At 42.2% G+C, this 21,185-nt stretch overlaps 1 protein-coding gene across 5 annotated transcripts in view; it reads right to left on the reverse strand.

Moving 5' to 3' along the window:
• Window positions 1-10,273: 10,273 nt before the first annotated feature.
• LOC147607960 (enhancer of mRNA-decapping protein 4-like) overlaps window positions 10,274-21,185 on the reverse strand; it is a 49,270-nt gene continuing 38,358 nt past the window's right edge. For all 5 annotated transcript variants that reach the window (XM_086790199.1, XM_086790198.1, XM_086790196.1 and 2 more), the window contains 2 exons: window positions 11,236-11,379; window positions 10,274-11,112 (listed from right to left, as the gene is read on the reverse strand). In XM_086790199.1, the coding sequence (XP_086646325.1) occupies window positions 10,804-11,112; window positions 11,236-11,379 (453 nt within the window). In that variant the 3' untranslated portion in view covers window positions 10,274-10,803. The remainder of the gene's footprint in view (window positions 11,113-11,235; window positions 11,380-21,185) is intronic.

The following is a 21,185-nucleotide window of genomic DNA, read 5'->3' on the forward strand; positions in this document are numbered from 1 at the left end:
CTAGAGAGATCATAAATTTTGTAACCCTTACTCTCATGACTGTAGCCCACGAAAATACATTTCACAACCTTACCATCCAGCTTGTTCCTTTTCTCTTGGGGTATATATGCATATGCCAAACTACCAACACACGAAAGTTATCAACTTTGGGCTTCTACTCATGCTATGTTATGGATTATGAAAATTATTGAAATATTTTTGTGGATATTTATTTTTTATTATTTGCCACATGGTTAGTGACTTACCGGTGAGGTATTGGGTCGCACCATGTTAGGTAGATAGTCATTGGATATAATCTTGTGCATGTATTTTTGATAGAGATCAGTGGTGGCAGGGCTAGGTGCGGGTGGCATGATGATGGTTACGCATTTTTGGCGTGCATATTAGATGCACATTTTGGCATCACTATGTTCATGGCGATATTAAATTTTTGGCGACATTATATTTATGTGACATTTTATGTAGTGGCTTGGTGGCCGTTATCTTGTACATAAAATGAAGGCACACATATTTATTATGCACATTTGTTGTAGAGACATATTTATTCAAATGCTTTGTTTACCCTTAGTAGATGGTTCATATTACTTCATGCATGATACTTTCCTAAAGTTTAGGAACAAGGCCCAAAGTGGCGTGTAAAAGTCATTTTTGGCTCACAAAATAATAATAAAAGATATCTAAATACACTTGCTTGAAAGCATAAGGCATCAAGCAAGTGGGGGGAGATTGTACCCAATGTGTGTCGTGCATCTTCTCTTCTTTCATGTTCATACAAGTTTATTTCTTAATAAGTTATGATGTTTTGAGAGAGGTAGAGTGATTTTTGTCCATATTGAATTGTGCATGAGCACCACAACCCTCTTGCAATGGTGGTACCAGAGCCAGGCCCACATCCAGAAGTGCTGCAGCAACTAGTCCTTGGTAATCATATCACCCGAACCAGTCCTCGGTAAGCGTACCACACCTGCTATGCAAAGAAGCATCCCAGAGACACATCCAGAAGTGCTGCAATAACCAGTCCTCCTTGGTAATTGTGTCACCCGCCAGGAAAAAAACCAATCCTCGATAAGCATGCCACACCTGCTATGCAAAGAAGCATCCCAGAGACACGCTGTGCGGTGGCAGCTTTTTGCAAATTGGATACACTCGACAATAGCCAGGTACATCCTAGCATAGGCGCACAGAGGTCCCAAGGCCCTGTAGAGGATCAAGGTCATTAGTAGGATCAAGTGAGTAAAGCCCACAAACTTTCTCCCTTCTCTTTATTCTCTTAGATACATGCAAATGAAACCAACACACTATATATACCCCTCTTCCCACTCCCCATGTTTTGGCTTATGGGATATGTCCTTTTCCTTCTCCCCTCTCCTCATTCACCCTCCCACTTTTTCATAAACTCACCTCCCCTCAAAATTTCTCCCCAAATTACACTATTTTGTTTTTAAAATCCATCACACCTCCAAATTCACCTCTATAAATTCCCCCTATTCACCTCGTCGACCCCGTCATTTTAAGCTAATACACCCCTATTTTATTTTAAATAGGGGTGTATTTTAAGCTAATACACCCCTATTTTATTTTAAGCTAATACACCCCTATTTTATTTTAAATAGCAATTAAAAAAACATTGTTAATTCATGTGCAAAGTGATTTGCAAGCTTCATAAGCAATGTGCTTATGAATGAAGGCCTCTCCATCAACAATTTCCCTCTAAAATGAACCCTCTGGCTTCATCAACAACGCCTTCAAATCTTTATTTTGTGCTGCAAAAGCAAAAAATTAAAGCAGATTGGTCGTGGAAGTATTACCTCTCATCCTTGATCTATTCAAAGCAAGGTGATCCTCTTCCCACATTCAACAATCGGCATCTCTTTTCTCAACCCGGTCATGATCTTCATTGTGCAAACAAGGTAACCAATGTCCCAAATTCAAAATGAATTCTTCTTCTTCAAATGCTGATTTGCATATGGACAATGCTCATGGTTTCACCAATTCTCAACTTTATGATCGCACACTCGATCAAAGACTTTCCTTGATCCAAGCTCAACTCCAAGGAGAGCAACAATGCCGCATGCACACCAAATCCTTATGGAGCATGAGAAGCGTGCGTGGGCCAATGATTCTCTAGAAGATGATTGCCTCACCAAGATTCTCAAAGCATTTTTTGAAGCCCAAAGCACATGCAAAGGAATCAAAGATAAGTCATCACTCTTTCACTTTTACAAAATTTGATGGTAGAAAGGATGACCGCATTGTTCTTTCATGTTTAAGTCAATTTGATGATTACTTTGCTGATGATGAGCTTCTTCGAAAGAGAAAAAATTAAATGTGCCACTAATCACATGGTTGATAAAAAATCTCTATGGTGGAATGTACTTCACAATGCTGCTGACAAGCCAACCGCTTGGCTTGAGTTCCAAGACAAAGTCAAAGAGTCTTTTCTTCCACCTCAGTTTCATTTGTAGGCATGTCGTGCATGGAAAAATTCTCTTGGAATGATCGTGACAATGTGTCACAATACACTGAGCGTTTTTAGCAAACATTATTACATCTTTGCATGTTAGGAGATGTGCATGATGACACTTCGTGATAAAATTATGAGCATGGTCTTGAAGAAGGCTTGCAAGAAGAAGTGAATATATTCAAACCTTCTTCTCTTTATTTATCTATTTCTCTTGCTCATAATGTAGAGAAGAAGCGTTGCTCCATCAGCAAGTTTGTTATGCCTATGCAAGGGCCTAGTCTAACAAATCGGCAATCATCTTTTGTGGGTAATAATCGTCCATTTAGACAATTTGTTCAACCTAATTCTTTCATTTCAAATCGCACTAGCAATGTTCAACACTCACGCGCACCCATATTTCCTCCTAAAAATGTATTTAATGAGACAACTTCAAAGCCAAATTTTGTAAATTCAAACCCCAAGCCTCGCCACAATAGTGTTCACGATGTCTCATCAAAAGCATCTAGGCCTACTCCTACTTGTCATCGTTGCCTAAAGCTCGGTTATATTGCAGCACCTAGGCCTACTCCTACTTGTCATCGTTGCCTAAAGCTGGGTTATATTGCAGCAAATTACTTCGCCAAGTTACCACCGCTAAAGTAACCAACCACCATGGTCCACTACATCAAAGAAGAAGCTCGTGAGGTCGATGATGACACCAGAATGGACGAAGGACACTCTTCATGACGAAGTTAATCTAGAATCAAACAACCCTCTAGGTATTCCTCAATCTATCCACTCATGATTACGCATGCAAGGTTCTATTGATGGTCATCAAGTTTTTGTTTTGCATAATGATGGGAGTTCGCATGATTTTATTTCAAAAAAATTGTAAGGAAATTACAACTGCACACATATCCCTCTACATATAAAGTAACATTTGCATTCCAAGTAACTCATTACGATGGCACTCCTGAAATTAAAAATCTTAAAATTAAAATTGGGGCATATAAAGAGCATCGTGATTTCTTGATTGCACCTTTACATTCTTCATCAACCACCATATCGTGCACCTTATAGACAAAACTATTTTCAACAGCACAAAATTCAACGCCAAATTAAGGAATTACTAGATAAAGGACTGATATGACCTACTAGTAGTTCACCATTTGGAGCACCAATCTTGTTAGTTCAAAACAAGAATAAGACTTATCACATGTGTGTCGATTATCGTGCATTAAATAAAGTGACTCTCAAAAATCATTATCCTATTCCTCGAGTAGACGATTTACTTGACAAATTGAAAAGTGCTTGTGTTTTTAGCAAGACAGATTTAAAATCGGGTTATCATCAAGTGCATATGGACCCCATTGATATTTACAAAACTGTATTTTGCACTCAATTTGGTGACTATGAATTTCTAGTAATGCCCTTTGGCCTTACAAATGCACCGGCCACATTTGTTCGCATGATGCATAGAATCTTTTTGAACCATCAAGATTTTGTGATTGTCTTTTTTGATGACATTCTTATTTTTAGTTGCTCTGAAAAAGACAACGAAAACCATTTGAGATTTGTTTTTAAACTTCTTAAAGAGAACCATTTGTATGCAAATCTTGACAAAAGCTCTTTCTTTCAAAGTGAAATTGAATATCTTGGGCACATTGTTTTCGATGGCATTCATGTTGACCCTAAAAAGATAGCAACCATTAGAGATTGGCCAACTTCCACAGGGAGGTGGATTAACTATTCGAGAAGGAGTTAGAAGTTAAGCTAGAGTTCCAGTACCTTTCTGGGAAGATGTTCTATGTGTGGAAGGGCAACCATAGAACCATGGCTTGGATGTCTGTGATTGCGAAGTCGTACACAGAGAGACTCGAGCACGGCATATTCAGGTCATGTGCACTTTGATAGACCCACAGAAGACAAGTGAAATTGCGCTGCTTAAAGGGCTACAAAGGATGAACTCATAAGCCTTTTTCTCTTTTTCCTTTCTTGTTTGTGTCTATTTTCATCTTATTAAGTCATTTAATTTTGAAAATTTATGTTTGTAGATTGAATGACTATGCGGTTATCAAACCAAGCTTAAGGGATGTAGATTGAATGACTATGCGGTTATCAAACCAAGCTTAAGGGATGTACTCAGGAATGATGTGAGATCTTTTCTAGGACTTTCAGGCTTTTATAGAAAATTTGTGCGAAACTTTTCTCTCATTGCATTATCATTGACATTATTGTTGGAAAAAAAAAATCTTTTCATTAGAGTGACAGTCAACAAAAGTCCTTTGACTGTCTAAAATATCTTTGAACTCACACCCCAATCCTACAATAACCTGACTTTATTAGACCATTTTTCATAGTTGTTTCATTGACGCTAGTGGATCTGGTATAAGAGCCATTTTGATGCAAGATGACCATCCCTTAACATTTGAAAGTCGTAAACTACAACCCAATGAACTCAACTATAGCACCTATGATAAGGAACTTTTGGCCATAGTACATGCTCTTCACATGTGGAAACACTACCTCATGGGTTCAGAATTCATAAGGCAGCTACTTAGTCGTCATCCCTTGATCTCCAACCGTCATATTAAATGGCTTTCTTCATTCAAAATTTTCACCCCATGATCCAATATCAACTGCGTCGTGCTAATGTTGTTGCATATGCTTTGAGCCGTAGACTGTCAATTACTAACATTTCTGTTATTCATATTGAATCTTTTGATGCTATGCATGACAGTTATGCCCATGATATTGATTTTTCAAATGATTGGAATGCACTTGTTCATATTAACTATTTGCTTCTCAATGATGGTTTCCTATTCTTTGAGAAAAGATTATGCAATATTGCACCATTTAGGCATATTGTTTTGCAAGAAATGCTGCATGAACCACCTTATGATGGGAACTGTGGCATACTTTCTAGTTTGACATCATGTGAAAAAAAAAAGGCCTAACATGAAAAAAGATATTGCAAAATATGTCTCTGATTGCATTGTTTGTCAATGTGTCAAGCGTCATCATGTAAAACCATATGGACTATTGATGCCTTTGCCAATTTCGAATGGTCCTTGGGAAGATATTTTAATGGATTTCATTACGGGATTACCTACTACTTCCTTGCATAATGACATGATTTGGACCATAGTAGATAGGTTTAGTAAACAAGCATACTTTGTGGCATGCAAGAAGACATTGACTGCTCCACTTGTTGTAAAGATATTTATTAAAACTGTTTTCACTCATCATGGTTTTGTTAAGATGGACTTTAGTTTCTCTACTTCCAATATCACTATCATGGACCTTTTGAGGACTTATATCATTTACAAACCTTCTAATTAGAATGAGCATTTGCACATTTTGCAATTTTCTTATAACAATACCACCCACTCTGCCACACACACAAGAAAGGCACCCTTCGAAGTTGTCTATGGTAAAAAGTTACCTACTCTGACTTCTAGAATCGGAACACAAGTTCCAGCCCCGTAGACCATTTTGCCCATGACCATACCCAGATTTTGGTGAAGTGACTCAATCTATTCAAAAAGCTCAAGAAAGATATACAAAACAAGTAAAGAAGAAGCGAAGACCTATGCGATTTCAAGAGAACAAGCATCGTTAAGCTAAGAAACGAAAAACGTAGACATAAGAGCATTGAGAAGCACCCCAAGCTTAAACTTGCTCCACGTTTTTATGGACCTTTCACGATTCTCAAGAAAATCAATAACAATGCTTTTAGATTGGACATCCCACCTCAGTGGCGTATACACAACTCCTTCCATATCAGTTTGCTACGCCCATTTAAGGGAACTCTTCCACTTTACCTTGTTCTAGATGACCCACCTCTTTTACAAGAAGACTCAGAAATTTTAGTCCTAGAATCTATCCTTGACCATGACAAGACCACCACTCGTACAGGTACTATTTATCATCAATAATTAATTAAATATGAGAACCACTCTACTGAGAAAGCACAATGGATACTTGAATCATCATTATCCACCTACCATGCCCTGATTGATGTCTACCATTCACAATCACCTTGATTCCAAATATGTGCATAAACTCGCTGATTGAGGCAGTGTACATATATCCATTTGTGTGTATCGACTCGCCAATTGAGGCAATACACTATGTTCAGACTCGTCGATTAAGACAAAAAACTCTTTATATGCAGACTCATCGATTGAGACAACATGATTTCGTGTAGACTCACCAATTAAGGCAACACAAGTAGAGGAAGAAGACTTGCCGATTGAGGCATCTTTCTAGTTTCATGACCAACTGAGATCAGTTGCTTTCCAACCTCGGGACATGTTACGGATTATAAAAATTATTGAAATATTTTTGTAGATATTTATTTTTTATTATTTGCCACATGGTTAGTGACTTACCACTAGGTACTGGTCACACCATGTTAGGTAGATAGTCACTGGAATAATCTTGTGTATGTGTTTTTTATAGCAGATTAGTGGGCTGGTGTGAGCGACATGATGATGGTTACACATTTTTGGCATGCATATTGGATGCACATTTTGGTATCACTATATTCATGGTGGCGATATCATATTTTTGGCAACATTATATTTATGCGACATTTTATGTAGTGGCTTGGTGGCCGTCATTATCTTGTACATAAAATGGCAGCACATATTTATTATGCACATTTATTATAAGGACATATTTATTCAAATGGTTTGTTTACCCTTAGTAGATGATTCATATTGCTTAACGCATGACACTTTCCTAAAGTTAGGGGGAAGGTCCAAAGTGGAGTGTAAAAGTCATTTTTGGCTCACAAAATAATAATAAAGATATCTAAATACACTTGCTTGAAAGCGTGGGCCATCAAGCAAGCGAGGGGAGATTATACCCAATGTATGTCGTGCATCTTCTCTTCTTTCATGTTCATGCAAGTTTATTTCTCAATAAGCTATGGTGTTTTGAGAGAGGTAGAGTAAGTTTTGTCAATTATTTTATTAAATTTGTGCATGAGGATCACAATCCTCTTGCAACAAAGCCTCAAATGGTGTGACCAAGGCTTTTGTGAGGCATCGGTTTAGTACATGAGCTATGCATAAGATGGCCTCAATCCAAACCTTCTGCGGCAAATCTTTACCTTTTATCAAGCATCTCGCCATTTCAATCAAAGATGTGTTCTTCCTCTCTGCTACACCATTTCATTGTGGTGTCTATGGCACCGTGCATTGATGTTTAATGCCATTTTCTTGCAAGTGGCCTCTACAAGTGTGGCTTGAAAGCATTGGACATATATTCACCTCCTCTATCTCTACAAAGAGAGTGAATTTTAGAACCCACAACATTTTCAACCATTGCCTGGAAGTGCAGAAAATGCATAAACGCTTGAGATATTTCTCCTTCATTGGATACGACCATGTGAATCTCAAGTAGTCATCAATGAAAGTGACAAAATACAAGTGTCCTCCCAAGGATGGAGTCCTCATCGGACAACAAACATTGCTATGTATGAGTTGTAATTTACTTTTAGCTCGCACCACACCATCACGAGGGAAGGGCTTTCGATATATTTTTCCAAAATACAACCCTCACATGATCTACATGGATCTCAACATGAGGCATACATTGAACCATATTGTACTACCATAGAAGCATTAAACTTCCAAAGTTAACATGCCCAAAGCGTGCATGCCACAATTCAATTGCCTGCATAGAGGAAGTATCACTTGTAACTGAACATATATTATGTGCCTGCAAATCATAGGTATCCAACCTATATAACCCATTGCATAATGTACCAATAGAGACAATATGAAACCCATTGGAAGGGTCTTTGATGAGGAACTCCATGGCAAACCTTGCATAGCAATAGGAGACACAGACACCAAGTTCTTGTTTATGCTCGGCACTTCAAGCACACCTTTCATTTGATTTTGCTTACCATTAACAAGCACCAAAGGCACCTTGCCTATGCCTTTTATATGATATGAAGAGTGATATGCACATGAGACACCTTTCATTTGATTTTGCTTACCATTAACAAGCACCAAAGGCACCTTGCCTATGCCTTTTATATGATATGAAGAGTGATATGCACATGAGACACTGCTCCCATTATCCACAACTTCCATGTAGCTGGATACATCACGTCTCGATGTGATATGCCTAGAAGCTCCACTGTCTATGTACCAAACAAGTTGACTCTTCTCACATGCGCTTAGAGATAACTCATCCATGACCTCTTCTATGGTCAAAAGCACCCAATCATCCTCCATAAGATTGGTTGAATTCTCGTTTTTGTCATCAAAGATTCCACCACATTGCCTAACTCCTTGCCTGGATGCTTCTTCTCTTTAACTTGAACAATCCTCTTCCTACAATCATTGAAATAGTGCCTCGGCTTATGGCAAAAATGACATTTTCCTTTTTCTTCTTGCTCTTTGAGGCATTACCCTTGGAAGAACTATCACCCTTGGTAACGGATTGAATTGTAGTACAAAAGCTCGAATGCACTGTATCAAAAGTATACTTGCTGACTGATAAGCACCCTTTTCGTCTATGCACATGGACACAGAAATTGTGTGTGTAATGCCCATAGAAACTGTGTAATGCCGAGCAGTATCTAGAGATACCCCCTCTGCTCCTCTTCCTCTTCTCCTTCAACGGACTGTCAATGCCTTGCTAAGAAGTCCCTCCTATAAGTGCAAACCGTGAAGCTATCAAAAACTATGTGTCTGTTGGATGGCGACCAGAGATGGGCGGCAGTGATCCTAAAGCTGGGCAGAATAGGGGTAGAGCAAACCAAGGAGGCAGAAGTCCCAGCACTAGCACCACTAAGTAAAGGGGTGACGCCACCGACGAGCTGGTTGGCGCCCTGCACTAGCACTGCCCAGATCTAGCAACGAAAATGGGCAACAGCAGCAGCAATTATCAGCTCTGGCCATGGGTATGCAACAAGCAGCGCAGCAGCTCCCAGCTCTGAAGCAGCGGCAACGAGCTATGGGCAATGGTGTCCGGTTTGAGGTGGCAACGGCAACTTGAGAGCCTACCTATGATGCCAAATGTTTGGGTTTTAGGGCTTTGAAGCTTACTACTAGTAGCTACCCCACACACAAGTAGAGCAGAGCTGGACGAGCACACAGAGAGGGAGAGTTGGCAGTGGAACCTCGCATGAGCGAGTGAGCGCCGTTTCGCTAGCTAAAAGCAAAAACCTCTAAATCAAATGCCCGCAAAGGGGTCCAAGCATAATGTGTCATGTGTCCCTATCAAAGTGTAAGTGACTCCATGGTTTAAAAACCACTATAAGGCCTAGTGTGCCAAGCACTATCACCTCGTAACTCCTACATACAATTCCACTACAAATGTGCATCTCTCCTACACAAATCACAACTTTATTCCTGCCACAAATCAAATGCATAGCAATGATGAGATTTCAAAAAACATACAAGAATAAGCAAGGTCAAGTAATTAGTCATACTCAAGTACCTACCATCATTGCCAATGACAAGCAACCATGGATGATGAGATGGCCAGCTTACAAAGAAATTGAACATGGGATTTGGCTCCCTTGTCAGCAAGCTAGCAAGAAACTAGTAAGCTACAAGTGGTTTTAGTCAAATACAGTAATGATGGTTCAATCAAGTATGAGGCTAAATTAGTAGCTCAAGGTGTTAGCCAACATTATGGAATTGGTTGTGGTACTTCCACATTTAACAATGTTATACTTCAACATTGGAATAGTCACCGAGTATCTTATGTTTAAAAATCCTCGTCTTTCGTGCATTCAAACCAATCACCACAAAACTAATAACCAGTGACGTACAACAACAATCTCCAGCTGTCTAAAATTGATTGGAATAAAAAGTAAATCATATATATAAACATGTAAAGCAACACACAGCTGCGCAGCTGTAAATCCACCCTCATCAATGGGCAGCGCCCACTAGAATCAGAATGTGTGAAGCCCCATTGAAATCCATGTTTTCAGCACAGACATGTATAAATGCTTTCTGCTTCAAAGTAGCTACACCTTGCTTATCAAAGCCTTCGGCAGCAAGGGAGGACCATCGCTGTTCACCCATTAATCAACTATAAGCATAGTTTCTGGCAAACACTTTGGGATTCTTTTGTGGCTATCATTCAATCTCCTACCGAACACCCAAGACAGCTACTATGTTTCTGAGCAAACAGGAACATTCCAAAATGTGGTCAAATACAAAGAGGAGTAGGACGCAAGCCTACACATTTTAATGGCTTAACATCTTAGTCTATCGTGTTGCAACTCCACTTTGTGTGGTGTTTTCATCTCACAACAGTACAGAAGCTTCAGGTTTGCAGCATCCCATATGTTACACTGGCTGCGAGCACCCTGAACCATGGCCTCATTTGCATGCAGTCAACAGCGAGTTCACAACATGCGTAACTAATCTTGTCATGTGTATCAGATCAGTACTCAAACTCGTGGCCAGTAGCGCGTGAAGATTGTTGTAAAGCTTCTCGAGAAAATGCCGCATGACATGTGGAGGGAGCCCAGGATCATGAGGATTCAAAGCCAGAGCTGCATCCTTGATCCACATCAGTTTCTTACCAGTGTCATTAGCAAGGTCACAGCCAAGCTGCTGCACCAAAGCCAACAGCACCCCTTGGCTCAAAGGAGGAGGTGTCATCGTGAGAAGTGTTGCTAGATCTACCTGTTTGAGACATTTTAACAAAAACATCAAAAAAGTGAGTCCCTTACAACTATTCAAATAAGTGAAGAAGCAGTTCATCAGGGTACCCTCAAAATACAATCTCTAACTCGGAAAGAGACATACCTGATTGCACAACCAAGAGACAACCCCAACATCAGTTAGTGAGAGTGCCTTGTTAAAAGCCTCTTCCAACTTCCTCTCTGAGATCAATCTTGCTAGTTCTTTAGTGGGATCCAGATACTCCTCAACATGCTGTACAGTCATAGCCTAGTGTTTGAAAGGATCAAAAAACAGGAGTCATTAAGAACTTAAATTGCATGAACACATGAGAACAAATTTCAACAAAACTTTTTTCAGAAAACTTTGATAAATTCAACCATCTCCAAAACAGAGTCTGCAAAAGAAACCTTGTTCAGCAAGCTAAGCAGACACAATGAGATTGTACAGCTCTACTTTTGTTCAGAAAAGATGGCACTTTTCAGCCTGGCAATTGCAGTTGCTGAGCCAGTGGATAAGGGTAATACACCAAACAGCAACTTGATGATAAATTCAGCTCTTGGTGTCAGGTAAAGATCACAAAATTACTAAAGGCATCTAAATGTTATTTTTCCAGTGAGATCTGCATCAGTGAAGCTTTTCTCCACCTGTAGGCACATAGAGAACCCCCACCCATAGGCGGTCTAGGAACCCGTCTGTAGATGGTTAGGAATTTTGGCAATGTCGGCGTGAGAAGAGGACATCAGATCATCATTGACGTTCTGCCATGGGGAGTAGTTAAAACTTCCATGGGTGGACGGCGATTGAATAGAAGAACTCGATGCCTTACCCTCAAAGCTTGTACATGAAATTATTCTCCTTGGGTAATAAAATACTCCAAGGGGGGGGGGGGGGGGATGTCGGCCCATTCCAGCCTCTATGTGGTGTCACATGTGCAAGCCCCATTTTCAGCATTTGTGGATGTTTTGTCCAGCTTTTATGTTTTATGCAAAGTGATGATGGATATGTGTTAAGGTTGTGGCCATGTTTAAGTGTGTTTTAATATGCATTGATGGTATCAACAAGGCCCTAGTCCCCCAGGCATCTGCCGCGAGTTTCAAAGCCTGCAAATCTGAGGCTAAGAGAAGGGGTTGATTGGGACTGTTCTAGGTTGTACTGTAAATGAATGAATGAATGCGTTTTACCTTCCCTGAGGTGGCTGTAGCAAAACGATGGAGTGTATGAGTGCTGAATTCTGTTTGTGTGCTGAAAACGCAAGGTACTGGAGCACCTTCCTTGGCGGAATGCTGAGGATGAAGCGTTTTGCTGATGTATGCTTGTGTGATCCAAACGATGATGCTCCCGTGTTGTGGGACTGAATCGCTTGGCTGATTTGATGATGAATGAATGAGATGAAGTGAAGCTATGCTATTTATATGCTCTCATGTGCTGGTCGGCTGGCTGAAAGCTGGCCGACAGCTACACGACTTGCATAAAAGGATAATGTTGGAATAATATGGTGAAAATGCCAAATAAATTATAATTAAATATGGTAAAAATAGTAGATGATATTCCAAGGCTTCTGCAGTGGTCTATGTGCAAATGAGATGAATGATACGCAATATGCAACCATGATCTAATGTAAACCCTAAGGCTTCTACTGACTCTATATGCATGAATGATTCTCTCCAAGTGGGTTAAGGGACTTGATTGACTGACTGACTCTCTAAGGCTGAGGAATGACCTACGTGTCAAAGTCACGCAACAACAGCACGCACACCACCCTAGGGCACTGAGCAACGTCAGTGATGTTGGGTTTTATGCTGTGTATGCACCCAGGGGAGTGCTAGTGATCATCAGTAGGTTACTGGGGCACTTTTTACTTCAGTTAGTGGAGGTTTTTTCCCCCAGTTTTAGCTTAGTTTCACTTATAATGGTTTATAAGTGATTTGGTCCACTTGGCACACTTTATGGCCGGACCATGTGAACACACCTTTTAGGTCACATCTTTTATGTGGCTATTGTACTTCATTTTATCAACACTCAATATATGAGCAGTCGTGTTCCTCTCTCTGACTCTCACGCCTCTTGCTGAAGTGCCTTCTAAACCCTAACCCTAACAGCTCAAACCCTACATTTGGTATCAGAGCAGGTTAGTCAAGCTGTCCGTACAGGCCATAGCCATCAGTTCGCCTGTTTTCAGTTCAGCCAGCCACTCAGTCAGTCGCCATCAGCTGCCCGTACAAGTACTCCTGCACAGCTGTCCGTACAGTTCGTCGCCTAGCTGTCCGTACATTCGCCGTCTGCTGCACGCCCAGAACTTGCAGCCCCGTACAGTACCTGCAGGCGACCTGTTCTGTTCCGTACCCTGCGGCTGCTCCGTACACAATCGCCCGTACAACCAGTTCGCCACAAGCGTGTCAGTACTGGTTCGTCTGCTCTGTCCATACTGGTTCACAGTCGCCCAATACCTGCAGCTCCGTACAGCCGCCGTACAGTCGACCAGTACTTTGCTCTGGACAGTACCTGCTCTGTACAGTCACCGTACAGTCGGCCTGTTTCCGTACAGCTGCCTGCAGGCAGTCGACCTGTACCTGCACTGTACCGTACACTTGTTCTGTACAGCCTACAGCCGCCTGTACCTGCAAAATCACATAAGTGGTAAGCTTTACATGTTTTGAAATTTGGGCATTTTCTCTGTGAAAGTTTTCTGGCAGATACAGGGAGGTTTTCTTGCAAAGAAATCTCTACAAGCTTTTGCAAGGCTTTGGGTGCAGTAATTTTGGGCATTTTGGCACTGTGTGAGCCATTTTTGTTGCTCTACTCAGTCAGTGGTGCATTGTGTTGCACATTCAGAGGATTGAGAGTGCAGGCATATTTGGGTAAGCTGTATTCAGTGGAGTACAGTTGCTTTCAGGGTTGTTGCTATTGGGTTTTTTGATACACATGTACAACATTGTGCATTGGCATAATGGCAAATCAACAGCAAAGTGATGTGTTCACGTACTTGTCTAAGGAAGACAAGTTGGATGGCATGAACTACTTGTGGAGTTTTATGCTGAGAAATGTGCTCGTGGCAAAAGGTCTTTGGGATTTTGTTAGTGGTGATGAACCACGTCCAGGTCCATTGGCTCCAGAGACTCCTCCCCAAGGGGGTGCTCGTGGAAGAGGACAACAGGCACATGCACATGCACCAGGTCAGCCACCACTGCCTGTTCAAAGAACAAATGCTAAGAAGACATGGGATGCCAGAGATGCACAAGCCTTATCACTTATTGCATTGTCAGTACAGAGGTTTATTATACCTCATATTCGTCCAGCTGGCTCTTCACGAAATGCATGGGTGACTTTGGAGCAGTTGTATGCTGCTCGTAATGAGTTACGGATCTCATTTTTGAAAAGAGAGCTGGAAAATCAGAAGATGCATGAAGGAGATGATATGTCTAGCCACTTGAACAAGCTGCAGGATTTGAGAGAGCAACTCACAATGTGGATGAGATTATTCCTGAGACACAGCTTGTGTCCACCATCTTAAACTCTTTGCCAAGATCCTACTTGGCTTTTCATACCTCTTTGAACCTCAGCATGAGGAATGCTGTTGAACCCCTTAAGTATCAGGAACTTGTTGCTCTCTTGTTACAGGAAGAGCAAATCAAGAAGAATATGAACATGAACACAAGTGCTGAACAAGCATTTACGACAGGTCAAAAAGGGAAAGGCAAATATCAGCCAAAGAGTTCAAATCAGAATTCAAGTGATGGTGGTTCATCTCAGGACACCAAGAAAGGTGATGGACAGCCCAAGAAGAAGGGCAAATGCCATTACTGTAAGAAGCCAGGTCACTACATCACAGAGTGTAGGAAGAGGATTGCCAAAGAGAAGGCAAAGGAATCTAGGATGTCTGTAAATGATGCCTCTAAAGCTCCTCCGGAGACTGCTTCTTTTGTTGAAGACAGGGATTACTGTTTCTACACATGCAGTTATGATGCCTCTTGGTCTTCACAGGCACTCAGTGTGACTGAGCATGCATGTACTTGGTATTTTGATAGTGGTGCTTCAAAGCATATCACATCTCGCAGGGATTTGTTTTGTAATGTATGCCCTGCCCCTGTTGGCAAAACTGTTCAATGTGCCAATAATGCTTCATATCCAGTTCGTGGCATTGGGGAGATTCAGCTCACAGCCATTGATGGCTCTATTCTTCGCCTTACAGATGCCTTATATGTACCAAGGATAAAGAAGAATCTGTTGTCCATTTCTTCTTTAGCACAGTGTGGTATGCAAATCAACTTTGATCATGACAAATGCATGGTCAGAGACAAAACTAATGCTTTGACCTTGATGCTTACTGGTACATTATGTCATGGACTTTATCAGTTGGATGCATTTCAGCCAGTGGATCAGTTTGCTTATAATGCATTCACTCTTACTCCAGCTATGGTTGATGCGGAGTTATGGCATGCTCGCATGGGGCATGTAAATATCGGTAATCTTATGCTTATGCAGCGACATAACATGTTGACAGACCTACCTCTTATGGAGAAGCCTCCAGATCACATATGTGAAGGATGTATTTTGGGAAAAATGCATCGGTTTTCCTTTCCACGTGATCAGGCTCTACGAGCAACTGCAAAGTTGCAGCTTATACACAGTGATCTTTGTGGTCCCATGCAGACAAAGTCATTAGGAGGCTGCTTCTATTTTGCTACATTTATTGATGACTTCTCTCGTATATGCTGGGTCTATCCGTTGACACAGAAATCACAGGTATATGATGCATTTTTGGCCTTTGTAGCACTTGCTGAAACAGAGTCAGGATGCAAGGTTAAGACTCTCCGTTCTGACCGAGGGGGGGAATATGTGTCACACATGTTGAATTCCTTTCTTGAGAGTAGAGGTATCAAACATCAGTATACTACTCCTTATACTCCACAGCAGAATGGGGTTGCAGAAAGGAAGAATCGGTCACTCATGGAGATGGCCAGATGTATGTTAAAGGCAAAGAAGCTACCACATATCTTTTTTGAATCGATGTCCCACAAAGGCATTGGTTTCCATTACTCCTTTTGAGGCTTGGCATGGCCGCGAGCCTTCGGTATCACATTTTCGTACTTTTGGGTGTCTTGCATATGCACACATACCCAAAGAGTTGAGGAGGAAGTTAGATGATAAAGTCACAAAATGTATTTTTGTTGGGTATAGCCGTGAGAGCAAGGGCTACCGGTTATATGACCCACTGTCCAAGAAGATATTTACTAGTCAGGATGTGATTTTTGATGAAAAATCAGAAATATCCATGGCTGGTTATGATGCAAATCAGGCTGAAAATGATGTGTTTGAAGATCTACTACCTATGGAGTTTCATTCCACAGTTGGTGATCCAACCCATGAGGGTGCAGGACAGCCAGCCAATCATGAAGGTGGTGCAGAAATTCAGCAGCAAATTGAGCCAGAAGTTGAGCCACATATGGGGCAACAGGCTCCACAGGTCAGACACATACCTAGATGGTACTTGAGGACATTACAGGACAGCCATCTAGAGGGTCCTCTTGCTGGTCGTACTCGTAGGGAGACATGGACCAATGAGCATGCACACATCATGGATTTAAATATGGTTATGGCAGCCAGTTTACAGGATGATGATGAGCTTGATTCATTTGTGGATGCACGAGACAATGTGCATTGGAACAAAGCCATGCAGGATGAACTTGATTCTATTAAAACGAATCAAACATGGGATTTGGTTGATCTGCCCAAAGGCAAGAAAGCCATTGGTACTAAGTGGGTCTATAAGTTGAAAAGACATGCAGATGGATCCATTGACAGGTACAAAGCCCGTCTAGTTGCAAAGGGCTATGCACAGAAGAAGGGCATTGATTATGAGGAGACATTTGCTCCTACATCCCGTATGTCGACACTTAGGTGCGTCATTGCATTGGCTGCACATCGTGGTTGGGTTGTTCATCAGTTGGACATCAAGACTGCTTTCCTACATGGGGACCTCGAGGAGGAAGTTTATGTACATCAGCCCATAGGTTTTGCAGAACATGGTCATGAAGGGAAAGTATGCAGGCTGAAAAAGGCCTTGTATGGTTTGAAACAAGCTCCATGAGCTTGGTATGCAAAGATAGATGCTTTCCTACTCACTCAAGGCTTTGTGAACAGTCCATCAAAAGCCACTTTGTATGTAAAGAAAGAAGAGAAAGATCTGCTGGTCATCAGTCTTTATGTAGATGATCTTTTGCTCATGGGATCAAATGATGACAAAATTGCAGCTTTTAAAGAGATACTGCAACAGACATTTGCCATGTATGATTTGGGGCCCGTACACTACTATTTGGGCATACAATTTGTACAGGATAACAAAGGCATTGGGTTGTTGCAATCTCGGTATGTTGCTAAACTTATGGAGAAGTTTAAATTTCAGGATTGCAAGCCTATTAGCACTCCTATGGAGCCTAGGATGAAACTGTCACTACAGGATGACGGTATTTTATTTGATGCCACTACATATGCTCAGGCTGTTGGGTGCCTTATTTACTTGTGTACTACACGGCCAGATATTCAGTATGCCGTATCTCAGTTGAGCAGATTCATGCACAGCCCGCGATTGTCACATTGGCAAGCTGTGAAGCGTGTATTTCGGTATTTACAGGGTACCTTGTCTCTTGGATTGCTTTATCCTGAGGGGGGTGACATGCAGTTATATGCTTACAGCGATTCAGATTGGGCTGGTGATTTTGATACCAGACATTCCACTAGTGGAAATTGTTTCTTTCTTGGCTCTTCATGTATTTCTTGGCTAAGCAAGAAACAGACCACAGTGGCCACTTCGTCTTGTGAGGCAGAGTACAGAGCAGCTTACACTACTACCGTTGAGTGTGTCTGGCTGCGTCGTCTCATGACTGATATGGATATTTCAGTGGAGGAGCCTACACCTATCTATACTGATAATCAAAGTGCCATTGCCGTGGCCAGGAATCCTCTATTTCATGCTCGCACGAAACACATTGAGATTCACTATCATTTTGTTCGGGAGAGACTCCAGGAAGGTGATATCAGTCTGATCTACTGCCCTACAGATCAGAATGTGGCAGACATCTTCACCAAGGCATTACCACGTCCGAAATTCGAAGCATTCCGCACTGCTTTGAATTTGTTTCCTTTTGGTGGATGATGGATAGTGATCACATATCACTCCAGGGGGGTTTGTTGGGTTTTATGCTGTGTATGCACCCAGGGGAGTGCTAGTGATCATCAGTAGGTTACTGGGGCACTTTTTACTTCAGTTAGTGGAGGTTTTTTCTCCCAGTTTTAGCTTAGTTTCACTTATAATGGTTTATAAGTGATTTGGTCCACTTGGCACACTTTATGGCCGGACCATGTGAACACACCTTTTAGGTCACATCTTTTATGTGGCTATTGTACTTCATTTTATCAACACTCAATATATGAGCAGTCGTGTTCCTCTCTCTGACTCTCATGCCTCTTGCTGAAGTGCCTTCTAAACCCTAACCCTAACAACTCAAACCCTACAAGTGGTTGGGCTCCCAGCTCCTAGCCGTTGCTCCCTCCCAAAAACCCGACCGGAGAAGATATCTATGACAAGGTATAATCCACCACACCTTCTAGTTATGCGATAGCCCGAGAGTAGCTACGAGAATTGCCACCTCCAACACCCTCCTTCAATTCGAGCACCTTGATCAAACAGATATTAGGACCACCCAGGACCACATGTGACACAGGCCAAGCTCTGATACCATGTCAGTCACGCAACAGTAGCACACACACCACCCTAGGGCACTGAGCAACGTGAGTGGTTGGACTTCCATCTCCTAGCCATTGCTTCCTCCCAAAAACCCGACCGGAGGAGATATCTATGACAAGGTGCCACCACACCCTATATATGGCTCTTCGACTTCCCATGCTCTTGCATATGGGATAATCCACCACAACTTCTAGTCATGCGATAACCCGAGAGTAGCTACGAGAATTGCCACCTCCAACACTACGTACCTCACGCCTGACATATCCTAGACTGACATATCCTAGACTGAGGATTACAATGGGGATTGATGATGAGCCATCTTGTCACCATGCACTATAGTGCAGAGTGCATGTGACAGTGATAGTGTGATGAGTTTGATGATGATGGCATTCGTAATGAGGTCTTAGAGTGACTTCTCCACGTTGTGTGCTAAAGTAAAGGCTTCACTAGGGCTTAGTGTGTGGCAGCAAATTCACAAACGGGTGCCCATGTGGAAATTGGCATGAACAAATAAGATGACACCTAGATGGGATTTTGCATAACTTGAAAGATGTATGTGCAAGGGATGGGGATAGCCCTATGACAAGATTTGTGGTGAAATGTCAACTTTGCCATATTGTGATTAAAGCTCAAATGCTAATCTTGACGGTGATCATGAGCAGGCTTTGACACCAAGCAATATAGGTGTGTTGTATGCGAGGGATGATGATGTTCCTCATGACCCACAAGAGGAAGTGAAGGTGGGTGCAAACATTGTAGCTCTTTCTAGGGTAGAGGCACAAGTGATGGAAGTGTGATGCCAAATAGTGGAACGCGAGGAGCATCAGCTGACAGTGGTGGAATGCCCACTCCTCAAGCTGAGGGGGCTAAAGATATCTTCTTGGGAAAATCAGAGTTCATGAGTGTGAACACTCCCTATGAGTGTGTGTGTGTGTGTGTGTGTGTGTGTGTGTGTGTGTGTGTGTGTGTGTGAACTCACTCTTAGTGATTTAGATAATATCTAGATATTATACCTGCTTGTGGACATAAGCAGTGATGTCATCCAAGAGAGCCTTTAAGGCCATAAAAGCATTTTACTTTGTGAACTTTTTACACATCAATACAAGCATTACATTGTACGTGCAATACAAGCATTACATTGTACGTGCAATACAATCTCTCTTTTGAGCTTTGTTCTCTTTCTCTCTCTACCCCTCTCTTTGCAAGGATAATTTGCAAATAACTAATTTTCTAGCTACACGATCATAATCACAGAAAACGGCCGTTTCAGTCCCTAGAAACGCTTTTCTCTGTTTCAGGACTCCATCCGTTTCCATGGCCGTTTCTCGTTTCCCAAGTGATATTGCCACAGGAAACAATCGTTTCCTGATTGTTTCCTCCACTAAAAACTCGTTTCTCCGTTTCCATTCCTCGAACGTTTCCATTCCTGTTTCTCGTTTTTGGTGATTATGCACTCGATGTGTATACAATTGCAATACTGACGATCTATGTGCCATGGTGACAAAGTGACATGGGACGGGGGGAACGGACCCTAGGGACGGGGAACGCGTGGGACGGGGGCGGGACGTCCGCGGGACGGAGGGACGGGGACGGCTTCCTGACGGCGGGACGGAGGGACGCCGGGAACGCATTCCAGGAACGGCGTTCCCTGTCCGTACGAGGACGGTCAAACTGACCGCTGTTGGCGGGGCGCCAACGGCTATCTGTCCTGGCCGTTTCCCTTGCGCAACTCCTCCAAGGCTCCAAGGCTTCTTCCTTGAGTCTCTCTCTCCCACATGGCTCCCCTCTTCTTCTATATAAGAGACCTCTACCTCCATGCTCTCCTCAAGCCCTCTCCTCTCCAAGCTCTCCCTCTCCAAGACCCAAGGCTCCAAGCTCTCCCTCTCCAAGACCCAAGGCTCAAGCTCTCCCTCTCCAAGCTCACCCTCTCCAACCTCTCCAAGCTCACCCTCTCCAAGCTCTCCTTCTCCAACATCCAAGCTCTCCCTCTCCAAGCTCACCCTCTTCAAGCTCTCCTTCTCCAACATCCAAGCTCTCCCTCTTCAAGCTCACCCTCTCCATTGTCCAAGCTCTCCTTCTCCAACATCTCCATCCCGATTCTCCGTCTTGACTCTTTCTCAAGCTCTACCATCCATCTCAAGCATAGAAACATGGGACGGGGAACGGGAACGGGGACGGGGACGGGGAACGGGACGGGGACGGGGCAAAAGGCCGTCCCGGGGACGGTGGAAAAAACGGCAATATGAAAACGATTGTTTTTTTGCAAATTTTTTTAACACACTTGATTTACACTTAGAAACCAAGACATTAAGCACAAAATTGCACCAAA

This window comes from Cibotium barometz, chromosome 54 (genome assembly GCF_041138505.1).
Source record: "Cibotium barometz isolate CiBa-2024 chromosome 54, ASM4113850v1, whole genome shotgun sequence".
Taxonomy (NCBI): Eukaryota; Viridiplantae; Streptophyta; class Polypodiopsida; order Cyatheales; family Cibotiaceae; genus Cibotium; species Cibotium barometz.